The sequence below is a fragment of the Peromyscus californicus genome, unplaced genomic scaffold (assembly GCF_007827085.1).
Source record: "Peromyscus californicus insignis strain IS unplaced genomic scaffold, ASM782708v3 Scaffold_5__1_contigs__length_169319896, whole genome shotgun sequence".
Taxonomy (NCBI): Eukaryota; Metazoa; Chordata; class Mammalia; order Rodentia; family Cricetidae; genus Peromyscus; species Peromyscus californicus.
In genome coordinates this window covers 41,229,956-41,243,494 of record NW_026294573.1, presented here as the reverse complement: position 1 = coordinate 41,243,494, position 13,539 = coordinate 41,229,956, and the positions used below count along the sequence as shown (strand labels likewise).

General features: G+C 41.4%; 1 protein-coding gene across 8 annotated transcripts in view; it reads right to left on the bottom strand.

Moving 5' to 3' along the window:
• The window catches only part of Elavl4 (ELAV like RNA binding protein 4), a 141,392-nt gene that overhangs the window by 38,687 nt on the left and 89,166 nt on the right, over nt 1-13,539 (bottom strand). For all 8 annotated transcript variants that reach the window (XM_052715417.1, XM_052715414.1, XM_052715412.1 and 5 more), the window contains exon 2: nt 9,588-9,828. In XM_052715417.1, the coding sequence (XP_052571377.1) occupies nt 9,588-9,828 (241 nt within the window). The remainder of the gene's footprint in view (nt 1-9,587; nt 9,829-13,539) is intronic.

Sequence of the window (13,539 nt, the reverse complement as noted above, 5' to 3'; positions counted from 1 at the left end):
TGGTTCTAGATGAATGTGATGAGAAATTCCCGAGGAGCTACAGTACCTAGAGTTGTTATCCTAACTCAAGCATCCACTTTGTGTCGATTGGGCCCAGCATCTCACCAGACTTTGAAGTATGAATTAGAAAATCAGACTTATGAATTAGCAAGAAAAGGATGTGGAAAAAGTCAGTGAACCAATATGCACCTGACCTCAGGAGGATAACAGCCATCATCCCATGTTTGGTGGGGTTATTTATTAGCAAGCAGAAGGTGTTAACATGCTTGGGTTGAAATCTCAGCTTCATTTATTAGCTCCAACCTTGAATGGATTACTTACTCTTCCTGAGCTGTAGTTTCTTCGCTAACAAAGAGGCTATGGAAAACTTACCTTGTGAAGTAGCCCTAATTGCTCCATTCATTCTTCCTTGATAATGTTCATATTAATCAGCTTGGGCTGCTTATAACAAAATATTCTGATTCAGATAGATTAGAAGCACATAAATTAATTTTATCATAGTTCTGGAGTCTGGAAGCCCAAGAGCAGGGTACCAACATGACTGGGTTCTGGCTAGGGCCCTCTTTCTGGCATGCAGAGGAGTGCCTCATTTGATGTGTAGATATAGAGAGAGCTCTGGTGTCTTTTTCCCTTCTCATTAGGATACTAATATTATTGGATCCTATCCACACGACCTCATTTACCCTTAATTACTTGGGCAAAGGTCCTATTTCTAGTTACTTTGATGACAAGGATTTCAACATATGAATCTGGTGAGTGAGGAGGCATAGATACTTACTCCTTAGTAATACATCTGATGCACAAATCAATGGCCTCCTCACCATACTTTGACTTTCTACAATCTATTTTTGGCCAGGTTTAAGAGCCATTCTTCTTTGACACTTGCTCTGAGCACCTCAGTCCACCGTTACCCTTTACTCCTTTGGATATTCATAACTGATGTTGTCGTCACCTTCACTCAGCAGAAACAGGATGGTAAGATAATAGAAAGATTACAGGTTTTACAGATAGACAGTCCCAACCAACCCCTCTCACCAGGTAAGTCTAGGCTGGGCTTGCTCATCTGCAGAACAGGGTAATAACCACTGATCATGGGAAATATAAAGCTTCAGTGAAATTACAGATACTGTAGGCCTGCCCCTGTAGCTGCCATATAGCAGGCCTCCCGCCAAGTCTTCACCTGGCTGTGCTGAGAATCAATTCTCTTGTGTTGTCTTTCCAAAGATTTTTGTATGTATGTATGTAGTATATATGTTTGTGTATCTGTGTGTGTATGTGCACATGTATGTGCATGCACATGGAGGCCAGAGGTCAACATCAGGAGTCTTCCTCAATTGCCTTGCACTTTACTTTTGAGACAAGGTCTGTCACTGAACCTGGAGCTCACTGATTTGGCTAGAATGGATGGCCAGCAAAGCAAGAGATCTTCATGCCTCTGTTGCCACTGCATTGTGAGTACAGCGAGGCTTTTTACATGGATGCTGGGATCCCAACTCAGATTCATGCTTGTGCGGTAAGCATTTACTCACTCATCTATCTAATTAGCTCTTTTTAAATAATTTTAATAGGGATAGGAAATTAGACTTTGGTAAAATCAAACCAAACCACCCTAGAAAATAGAAAAGGAGGCCGTACTTCAGAAGAAGAAGTCACCTTTTCTTTTGTATCTGTGGCTTATGGAGGACATTATAATGTCCTGCCTTGTCTCACTCATTGTCCCTGTAGTAGCATGTTTTATACTTTAGGACTTCCTCACAATTTTGAAAGAATTTAAGGGAGAGAAGAGAATAGCATTTATTTAGTCTGAGAGAGTAGACACTAAATAAATACTGTTGACTGACTGAAAATGTTTTGCAAATGTAAAAATCCTTACATAGATATATGATCTCTATCTGAATTTTATGTTTTCTCCAAACTAGAAATATCTTCCCCTATCAAAACTCAATTTCAGCACTGTAGAAAAAACGAAAAGGCCACTTAAAAGATTTTCAGTTCTCATGAGGCATAAAGACAGGCACAGAGTTCATCGGTGAAGAGCATAAGGGAGCCGCAGAATGGGGGTGGGGCAGACTGAAAAAGAAACCACCACTACCACACCTCTCAGAAGATGAGGAAAAGGAATTTCCCTTACACATTTCAGAAGGCACTTTCCTCCTGCCCTGAATCTGATGAATTACATATTTAGATAATGTGTAGAAATTCCAGTTTGATAGTATCTTCCTATTTAGTTCATAGTTGCAATCAACCAGGCCATTCTTCAGAGAAGGGTGTGAGTGTGTGTGTGTGTGTGTGTGTGTGTGTGTGTGTGTGTGTGTTGCACATGTGAGTGTGTATGTGTGAATGGGGCATGCATGTGAGTGTATGTGTATGCATGTGTGTGAGTGGGCTGTTCATGTGAGTGTGTGTGCATGTGTGTGTGTTAGGAGAAAGAGAAGAGGCTGGGGGAACAGGAATTTGGTCTCATGAACCAACAGTCAGCTAAAGCACAGAAATAGAAACTCCTTAAAATACCCAGGCCTGATTCACATCCTAGGTAAAAGCCATTGAGACATCTCTCCAGGGATGAGAGGACATTTCCCTGTCTAAGTTTGGAATCAGGGCAGAACTGTCAGATTTGGAGGGGGAGATGAAGGGGAAGATAACCAGGAGTCAAAGGAAACCATAGTTGGTCTGTATTCCGACAACTTCCATTTTGGGGACAAAAAACTGTTGAAAGATGCCTGACATGCCGGCGCAAAGCCTAAACCTCACAGCTCCACTCAACTGCCAAATTCTAATTAGAAACAATGGAAGGTCTCTGGTTACCCTCGGTGAGTGCGTAAGAGGCACAACGCTTACATGGCTTGCTGTCTACACTTAATGTTCTGACTGTTTTGTCCTTCATAAGGCAGACTCCTCTTCTCCTAGTCTGCAATCCCTATAGAGTTCCAAATTTTCCCCACACTTAAAATTTTCCCGTTAACTTCCTTCAGCAGCAGTCAAACTCTTTCCTAAGTCAACATGTCCAACTCTTTTATTCTTCTTTGTGGCACATGTGTAAGGTGACTCCGGGGAGGTGACACACGCCACAGCGGATGCGAATCAGCCTGATCTCCTTCTGAGTGCAGGAGACCTGGCAGCCTGCGTTTTTCCAAATCTGAGCAAAACATGCTGCCAAGTGCTGTTTCCTATGCTCTTCCCCTCGCTGACAGCTACCCTTCTCACGTGCGTATGAGGGCACCTCACTTAGCTAATCAAAATCTTGGCATTTTCTTGGATATTCCTAAGTGTGGCTGGGTTTACTTCCACTGAAATCCAAGGCAGCTTCCATTGCAATGGAAATAAGAGACGGATATAATGAAAGGCATTTCAAGAAGGGAGAAAATCAGAAGTTACAATACGCAACAACTTAACTGAAAAAGTGACCATGAATTTGAATGGTGGGGGAAGATGGCAGGAACTGGAGGGAGGAAAGCGGGAAATGATGTGATTGTATTATAATCTCAAAACAACTGGTATATACAAATACTACTTGAGGTTTGAGTTCAGGTGAGCAGTGACTTGTTGAATTCAGAATTTTTCTTTTTACATGCATATACTTTAATGTATATATTTATGTGCTATTTTCCAAAACAAAAGATTCCAAGCTCTAATCATCTTTTCCTTGTATTAAAATTTTTCTTTGCCTATAAAACAGCCTGGATTGGTTTGGAAAGGGGAGAAGTCAGCTGAGTGTTTTTGAAGCAGCTGATAGAGGTGAAGTGCACATTGCACAGCTCATAATCAGTGAGACAGGGCTGGATCCAAGTCTCAGCTCCTGCACTTGGAGGGTGACTCAACTTACACAAGTTGCTCATTTACCCCCAACTTCAAATTTCATCTGTAAGGGAGGCTGAGGATTACACAAGGCTCTGTCTCCTGAGTGAAGTGCCAAGTGCATTGAAGGTGCCTATTGGATGGTGGCAACCCTGCCACTCTCTAGGAGACACCAATGTGCTATTACATGAGCTGCTACACAACACCCCAAGCCCCTCCAGAAAATACATTAAGGTGCATACAGCACACACAAAACCAACAGCTATCCTTCTTTGTCTTTGCTAGATTCTATAACAGATTATTTTAATAAACTCATCTTTTGCCCGACTTCATTTTCTAGGAGTAAATTGAAAGCTTTTTCAGAATTTAGTTTTTTTTTTTCCCTGCACCTTTTATTGTTTATGTGGTCGTCTTGGAGATATGACCAAATTCTCATAGTGTTCCTACAAATCTAGTTCCCTGCAAGCAGAGGTGAAACGGAACAAGCCTCCCTCTCCTCCCTCTTCTATCAACTAGACAGTCGTGTGTGTCGGGCTCTGACCTGGAGGCTCTCATACAGAAAGGTTCACTACTGCTCTTTCCCATCCCAGGCTCTCCCGCTGAGGGACATTCAGGCTGCTTAGGCCTTCACAGACCCCAAGAACTCTCATGTCACTGGACTGAAACCGAGTCAGTTCCCTTCTTAAATTAGAGATGCAAATTAGGGTACAGAGACACTGGCAAAGAATTGGCCCCCCGCCCCGTACCCAGAGTGTTTCAAAGGGTTTTGTGAGTTTTTACTCACTGGTTCTGCTTTTGGCATTGGATGATGATATTAACTCAAAGATGTAATATAAAGGAAAAACATGAAGTGATGGGTTAAATTTGGTACTGAGAAAAGTCACACTTATTTTGACATACTTAGGTTCATCTGGCAATGCTGTTTCATATTGAACCACTGCTTCCAAAGAGCCACCCCCACCTTCAAGCTGTACTTCCTTTGGCCAAAACACAGAGGAAGAAAAACTGCTTTTGCTCTTTATCCGAATGTCAGCTCTATTTCTTTTCTTTTTTTTTTTTTAGAATTTTTTTATTAAGAAATTTTTTTCATTCATTTTACACACCAATCAAAGATTCCCCTCTTCCCTCCTCCTACCCCCCAGCCTCCCCCCCAACCCATCCCCCACTCCCTCCCACAAGAAGGTAAGGCCTCCCATGGGGAGGTACATCCAGTAGAGGCAAGTCCAAGTCCTTCCCCCTGCCTCAGGGCTGCACGAGGTGTCCCATCATAGGTAGTGGGCTCCAAAAAGCCCCCTCATGCACCAGGGATGGATTCTGATTCTACTGCTGGGGGGCCCTCCCAAACAGATCAAGCTACACAACTGTCTGGCCATGCAGAGGGCCTAGTCCAGTCCCATGCAGGCTCCACAGCCATTGATCCAACTTTCATGAGTTCCCACTAGTTTGGTTTGGTCATCTCTTCAGGTTTCCCCATCATTTGCTTTTCTTTCCTGTCTAGATCTTAACTCCATCTTTCTAACCTTCTGCAATAGCCCCAGCTAACACATCTACTGTACGCAAGCACCAGAGTGTTTAGGGTCTATCCATACACATCTAGACAGATCCAGTTTTGCAGTCAGCAGTGTTCAGTGTGGACTGCTCTATTCTCAGAAATTCCTGTAGAGCTCTGACTTGCCTGAAACGGACAGAAGACTATTCTTGAAAGCTATTACTGTGCACATATGTGGAGAAGGACATCAAGCAGAGCAGCTGGTTTTTCTTTTCTTCTTTTCTTTTTTGACTAGGCAGCTCAAAGGTGTATGTTGCTTCATCCTAACTGCTTCCTTTCTAGGTTTTGTTGTTCGTGTTTTGGTGCTAGGACCTTACATATGTTGAGCAGCCATATTCCCAGCTTCCTCTAGGGACTTTTCTTTGTTATTTTTTTCCTCTTCTTTATTCCTTTTGGGGTGGGGCAGTAGCAAGATAGACATTTATAATGATAAAAATTGGCATCACAGCTAGGCTGGCTTTAGACATACCTGAGTCATCTAATTCTATCCTGGCCAAGCTGTATTTTCTTCCCCTAAAATCGCTAATCATACAGAAATTTGGATTCAGTGAAGTAGAACAAAAGCCAAAGGCAACAAAACAAACAAACAAAGAAACAAAGAAACAAACAAACACTAGAAACCTAAATGAATTCTCAGAAGTCTATGAGAAATATGTAATTCTTACCCAGGCTTCTTGTTCTTTGCCTGAACCCTGAGGGTCACGTGAAATTTCTCTCCAGCAGCAGGTGGATGGAGGAAAAAAAGCGAAGACTTGGCTTTCTCTGATATCATGTGCCATGGCTATACCCAGAAACAATTCAGGTTATATATTTTCTCTCCTGGGCACCTAGATTAAGTGTCTTTTTCCAATGGAAAATGAAAAATAAAATGTTTCTGAGAAGACATTACTTAGTAAGTTAACAAAGATGTCCAGAAACACTGTAAGTGAATCTTAAGTCTGGTCCTTTCAGTAAATTTGCCTGAACTTTGAAGAAAGATGCAGGTTGGAATTCTGCCCCTAGTGGATGACAAATACTGTTATCTCTGTTTCCCTTGACATACAGGAGTCTTGTTTAAGGGCATAGTGCATTAGGGAGGCTCTCCAGAGGGCATCCAGCAGCCTCTCCTTAAAAGAACACAGTGTTGCCTTGGGTTACAGTCATCACTTTGCACATGCTGCAGAATAAGATCAAACTTTAGGTGACTCCTGAGCTCACAGAGGATAACCGTGCTGCCTGGAGAAGTTACTTAGCTTTGCTTCAGTTTCCTTATCTAAGAAAATGGAAGATGTGCTCTGTGATGACGACATAAGGTATATCCAGTGCTTAGCCAGCACTAAATGGTGTCCCCATGTCATTTACATCGATAACCAAGTTTCTTCTGTGCATTCTCACATGGAGAAGTCAATAGCGACCCACGGGCAAAAGTCTTCTAGCTAGTTGTTGATGCAATCAACAGATTCATTTTCTCTAAAGGGGCCTGAATTTCTCAGACCCCATTCATCATTCTTTGTAGGGAGTGGCTTGGGGCTGGGAAATCTTAATCTTAAATTCTTATCTTTTTTGTCACCTCCCACCCCTTAATCCTCCCACTGGATATTTAGAACTTCTTGTAAACTTCACAGGATCGAGATGCATTGAGATCTGTAGGAGGTGTTGGAGGAAAAGGGGGGACTGGGATGTTAAAAATCAGGGCAACAAAAATACCTATGATGTCATTTACCCTGACTTCTGGACTAGCTGCAGCCTTTGCACTTGTGAGGTGTGATAATTCACTCCTGCTGACCTGTGTTATGACTGAACCCCAATGCAAGCCTCTGAGGTTCTTCCACTCAGAGTGATTCTTATCCTCCCTACCTCCCACAGCCCCAGCTCTCCCTCCTTCCCTGACTTTTAGCGTAGCCAATTAAACCTGAACAACGGGTGGATGGAGGAAATATGCTGCATCTATGGAATGGTACAGCAGGGACCAGTTTCACTGTTAATTTAAAATGCTAGAATTAATTAGGTAGTGTAAATGAAGAATTTAATAAGCACTCTTTACAACCATAAGTTCTACTTTTATTAAACACTGCTACCAAATGAGGGCAAATATCTCTGGTCTCTCTATATTTCCCTGCCTCATTCCCATAAGTTCTCTACAAATGATTTTTTTTGCCTGAAATAAAAAGTTACATAATTATAAATTTATGCCCAAATTGTATTCCTGCCTTCAACCCATAAGCTTCATCTTTAAGCTCAGATGTTACTGTATGTCTCTGCTTGTGCTGGAGAGGGTGCTAAACAAACCAGAGTTGACAATTTTGGTTTTGTATACCAAATTAAAGGCTGTCTTCGAAGCTGTCACTCCTATTCAAATCCACTCGGTGAACTACCAAATTAGCATTCTTTCAGTAAAGGAATCTGCTTGTTTAAACACGTGTCTTCAGAAAACAAGGAACAACACCATGAATCAGTACTTTAAAAAAATCTCACTACCATTCCGAGGGAACTCTCCTGAAAAGGTGATTAATAATACCCATTCACTAATATAGCCGGCAGAATCCCTATTTAGAATGTAAGGCAAAACCAAAATACATTTTCTATATAGGAGTGGGAGGAAGAATCATATGGTTAACTGGTTTTAATTTGGTTTGAATTATCATCCCATTATGTAAAGATTATTCAAGGAATCTAAACATTGGCTTTATGAAAGTACAGACATTTAAAGAATAGAAGACCCAGTACACTTGGCTAAGATCTGTAAAGCCTGGCCCCTTAGGAGGGCTGGATATAAGATTTTTATCTGGATCATGCTTCTTTAAGGATAGTAGCTACATGTTCCTAAGTAGCACCCTCTACTAACTGAAGACTCCTATCCAACAGTCATCTTGCTAGGTGCGATACAGCCAGTCTCTCATTTCACCCTTACAATACACTCTTAAGTATCATTTTCCAATTTTACAGCTAAATAAATTGTGTTGGGGGAATTGTATGACTTCCACTGTAACAAATAGCACTTATTTGTAGCTTTGTACTTAATTTATAAAGGGCGCACATTTACATGTGAATTAGAAGAATAAAAGGATGTACTTGTTTGTATGAAGATATATATGTTGTAGCACCTGGTTTAAGATGGGGCTGATGTCTTATTCTGATTAAATCACAGATCTTCATTTTCACTTACGCAAGCCAGTTCCTCGTCAGTGAAACTGAAACAGTAGTCACCATTCACGACTGACAAGTACTCAAGGTCAATGTGAGGGGCGTCATGAGTGGAGCACTCTGGTAGCAGCCTCGCTGGCAGCCCTCATTATGCAGCTCATTAATTTTTTAAGGAAAATATCCTCACTTCCAATAAGATTATAGGAAATTTTCTCTGCAAGCAGGCATAGTATAATTGTCTGACAACATTAAAATCCTGGTTATTGAGGTTGTATGGGGGTAGGGGTATTGCTCTGCTTTTAAGTACAAGGTCAAGAAGAAAGCAATTAATTAAAGACCATCTTCAAAATAAACAAATATATGAGATATAAACTATTTCCCATACATATCTTCACTAAGCACCTTCCTTCTTCTGTGGAGTATTTACATTCTAGAATTGTCTGCTATCTTTGGGATTTGTTCTTCTCAGAGACAAAGAGCAATTATGTCATCCTTCCACTTGGACCCTTTTCAAACACGTGCCATGACATATGGAAGAAAACTGGGCACACACAAACCAAATGTTTGAGAACAGAAGAAAGGAATAAAAGCAGCATGGAGTTCAGGGGAGGAAAGACAGAAGGCAGGGCTCAGGACCAAAGTGCAAAGGAGGAGCTGGGGACACAGCTCAGCACTTGCTCAGCACGCAGGAAGACCCTATTTCTAGCACCCACAAAACCAGGCCTGGCAGTACATGCCTGTAATCCCTGCAGTCAGAATGTAGAGGCATCCTCGGCTGTCCAGCCAGTTTTGTGCCAGCCTGGGACACATGACACCCTTTGTTTTTTTAAAAAAAAAAACAAAACAAAACAGGGAGTGGCATCTGATGAAGAATAAATGAGTATAAAACCAAAACACCATTTCATATAAAGGGAGGAAAAAACTTCAAAATCTTCATCTGCTTCTACCTCAATCAGTGCAAGGTGGCTTCTGTGGTGTACATGTGTGTACATGGTGTGAGCTTGTGGCATGTATACATGTAATCCTTGCATGCAGGACATGTGATGTAGGCATTCAGATTCACTGTTGCGCACACACATTGTGTTCTGTGAATCTCTAGTCTGAACGCTGAAGGGCATACCTGTAATTTTGTCTCGCACGAGTTTGCAGGATTCTATTTCACCAATGCTCCCAAAGAGACTCCTGAATTCCTCTTGGGTCATATTCTGGGGTAAATAGTTGACGATGAGGTTGGTTTTGCTGTCGTCTGTGGCTGCGCCTGTCTGCATGGGAGAAGGACAGTTTCTGTTGTTGCTGGAAGGTCCATTGCTTGTATTGGATGTCGGTCCATTTGACACCTGAGGCTCCATGGTGCTAATTATCTAAATAAAAAAAGTAAATATTTTGAAATCTCAGAAGTCACAGCTGTTTCTAGATTTTATTTTATTTGCTGAAAGAAAGGGAACAAGATGAGGCAAGATGGAGCAAAGAGGCTGGGCTGTGAACACAGCTGATTTAGAAGCATGTTTTTTTAACCAGGATGTTAAGCTCCCTTTGCTATTTTTAGGCCAGCTCCTAGATTTTGAACACAGACTAGAATGCAGTGGGAACTCTCCCATTATTTTGTTAATGAAAAGCTAATTCCTGTTTTCATTACACAATCACTCTCAGAAATGTATACTTAAGCCACACCAAATTATAATTAAAATGTAAAGTAATAATCATGATTAAAATTATAGTTCCATTAAAGCTGAAAAAGCTAAATATAGAGGACTAAACTCACAAGATCAAATACAGTACCTGTTTATTAACTATCTCATAAAATAAAATGACATTAGATTAAGTGGGGCTGTTCCATATGGGAAGGTCTTAGTTTGTGCTGATGATTAAGCACTGATCAAACTTCCGATTCATGAGTGCACTCTGGGAAGATGCAAAGTCATCTAATTAAAAAAAAAAATCCAACGACAAACAAAAACACAAATAAGACTTTTTTTTAGGCCTTCACCTTTGGATCCAGTACAGCCTATTGCTCTTACATATTACTCAAAGAGGACTTTCTCTTAATATAAATATTTGTTTAAATATTTAATTGAAGATATTTTAATTGTCCCAGGAAGCATGTAAGAAAATTAAAAAAAAGATTGAATCCCTATCCTTAGGAACTTACAGTAGAAGACAGGTATTTAACTATCCCTGCTTACTGGAAAAGGGGATTCAGGGAAAGGGCGAAGGGGATGATGCAACAGTGAGATCAAGCTCAGAAAGGCAGGACTTGAAGATGCCCTGCACAGGCTGATAAAACTGGAAAATCATCAAATCACAGAGCCAGAAGGCAACCAACATTTCAGGGAGTAAATCTAGTTCACTCCCTGATTTGAGATGATGTCAAGACATCCAGTGACTGTCTGTAGGAAAGTGGGGCAGCATCTGGGAGTGCACCCAGGTTTCCTGGCCCCAGATGGAGACCACCAGTATCCCTCTTAGAGTTTACCATAGTATTGTCCCCCAGTTGACTGTGCTGGTTGTAATTTTGTCAACTTGACACAAAGCAGGATCACGTGGAAGAGGGAACATCAGTTGAGGAAATGCCTCCATTAGATTGCTTATAGACAAATTGGTGGGGGTGTTTCCTTGATTAATGATTGGTGTGGGAGCCCGCTGTGCCACCCCTAGGCAGATGGTCCTGGGGTGGATAAGAAAGCAAACTTGGCGAGCCAGGATGGGCAAGTCAGTAAGCCAGGTCCCACCATAGTTTCTGCTTCAGTTCCTGCCTCCAGATTCTTGCCTCAAGTTCCTGTCATGGCTTCTCTCACTAGACTGTGACCCAGGATGTGTAAGTCAAAAAAACCCTTTCCTCCCCAAGTTGCCTTTTGTCATGGTTTTATCAGAGCAATAGAAACCTAACTAAACCATTGTCCATCATGATACGGCTTCTATCACCTTTGAAATTGTCATCAACTACCTGGGATCATGCTCTGCCACTCACCAGCTCTATGATGTCTAACAAAGGGGGCACAATGCCATCTGCCTTGAAAAACGATGGGAAGGGACATGACATTTATACAGCAGCTGAACATTGGTGAAAACAAGTCCCTGATACTTACCAGTGACATTCTGCCTGTCACCTGATGGAACTTCTCTTACTGACTTCTTACAAGAGGGCAAGGGTACATATTCTAATACGTTCTGTATCTCAGTACTTAGGAAAACCAGGGACAGATAACACCAGTTCCTTTGGTGATATTACTGTTTGAGTGCCCATAGAAAATTTTTTGGTAAAAATCTTCATTGACTATAACAACTATGCTATAAAATGTATAAATCTTAAGGCTACAACTCAAGAGTATTTATTATGTGAACAGAACTGGATAATCTCCTCGAGGTCATAACATGGAACATGACTAGAATGACAGAAATCCTCTTGACATGCCCCTCATTGTTTAAATAAAAATAACTACTATTATAACTTCCAATCCATAGATTCTATATATCCCCTTTCAAACTTCATATACATAATGGCACCATATGTTCTCTTTGGTGTCTTGTCATACATCTGAAGTGTTTCTGGGCTGTTACACACAGCCACAGGCACTCTTCTTCACTACCATATAGAACTCCATTGTATATAACTAACACATTTTATTTATCTGCTGTTTCTGCTTCTGATCTCGCATAACTATTGCTGTCATGAGCATTAGGCACATGGCTTTTAGTATATCTACATACATTTCTAGGATTCCAATTTTGGAGTCATAAGGATATGTATGACAAGCCTTAATGGATACTGCCATTGGGTTTCCAGAGTGCTTACACAAACTTAACGTTCTTGCCAGCAGAGAATGAGCATTTTGGCTGTTCCACATTCTTCTCAATATTTGGTGACTTTTCATAAAGTTTTGTTTTTATTCATCTTGTCAGCTGAAGCAGAGTGGTGTAGTAAGAAGGAATATTTTTCTTTCTTTATAATGTTGTTTTGAGACAGTGTAGCTATGAGCATCGCTGCTAAGAGAATTTTGTACATTTTTTTTTGTATTTACACACAAATATACATATTGAAGGCTGGCCTTCAATTCAGGATCCTTTGGCCTCAGCCTCCCAAATGCACAGACTAAAGGCATGAGTCATGCGATGCCTGGCTAGAATTTTTAAAAAGTATTTTAGTGTGTGTGTGTGTTTACGCATGCATGTGTGTGCATACCATGGCATACATGTGGAGGTCAGAGGCTAACTTGCGGGAGTTAGTTCCCTCTTTCCCCTATGTGGGTTCCTGGGATTAAATTCAGGTTTTCAGGCTTGAGGGCAAATGCTTTTACCTGGTGAGTCATCTTACCCACACAGGAACGTGTTTTGTGCCTGAAAATTCTAGTTCTAGCGCTTATTAGCCATTGATCTCAGGTGGGTTACTTCAACGCTTTGAGCCTCATATCTTTTCTGCTGAGCTGGAATGAAGGGCAGCATGCACTGCTGCCTTTAGAATGAGAATTCTTATCTATGGGGTGTCCAGAACATAAAGTGCCTAGAGGCATCATAATTTTTATTTCTCTCCATCTCCAACACAGGTGAGTGTTACTTCATTTCCTCCTTTGATGGTTACATATGGGAAACAACACCAAAAGAAAAATGTGGAGTCTTGAGAAGAGCCCAAGAAAAGCAGATTGAGGAAGACGGACAGTGTCTAAGGTTCTTTACCATCATGTAAGTAACTTAAGTGGCTCCAACTCTCACGTTGCCAGAATTTTCTTCTTGGCTAAAGGTCAACTGTAGGGTCCCAGAAAGCTGGTCCAGACCGCAAAGAGAAAGCAAAAGGCCTCTGAGAAGAATTTTTACTGAAGCTGTCCTCAAGACTGGTAAAAAGTATACCTAGAAAGCTTATCCAGCCACTTTACCCTTGAGGCTAGGGTCCAGGAGAGGAATCGGGGCTGCTGCAGAGCATGCTACTAGAGAGGAAGTTACAGGTTATCAACAGAACTCCTCCTGAGAGGCAGGTTTCTCCTGAGTGTGACCCCTGGACTGTGTGGGCCTGTGCAATGCCTCCATTTACTGTGTGGTCTCACTCCTCCTTACGTCAGGTGTCCCAGATAACAAATACA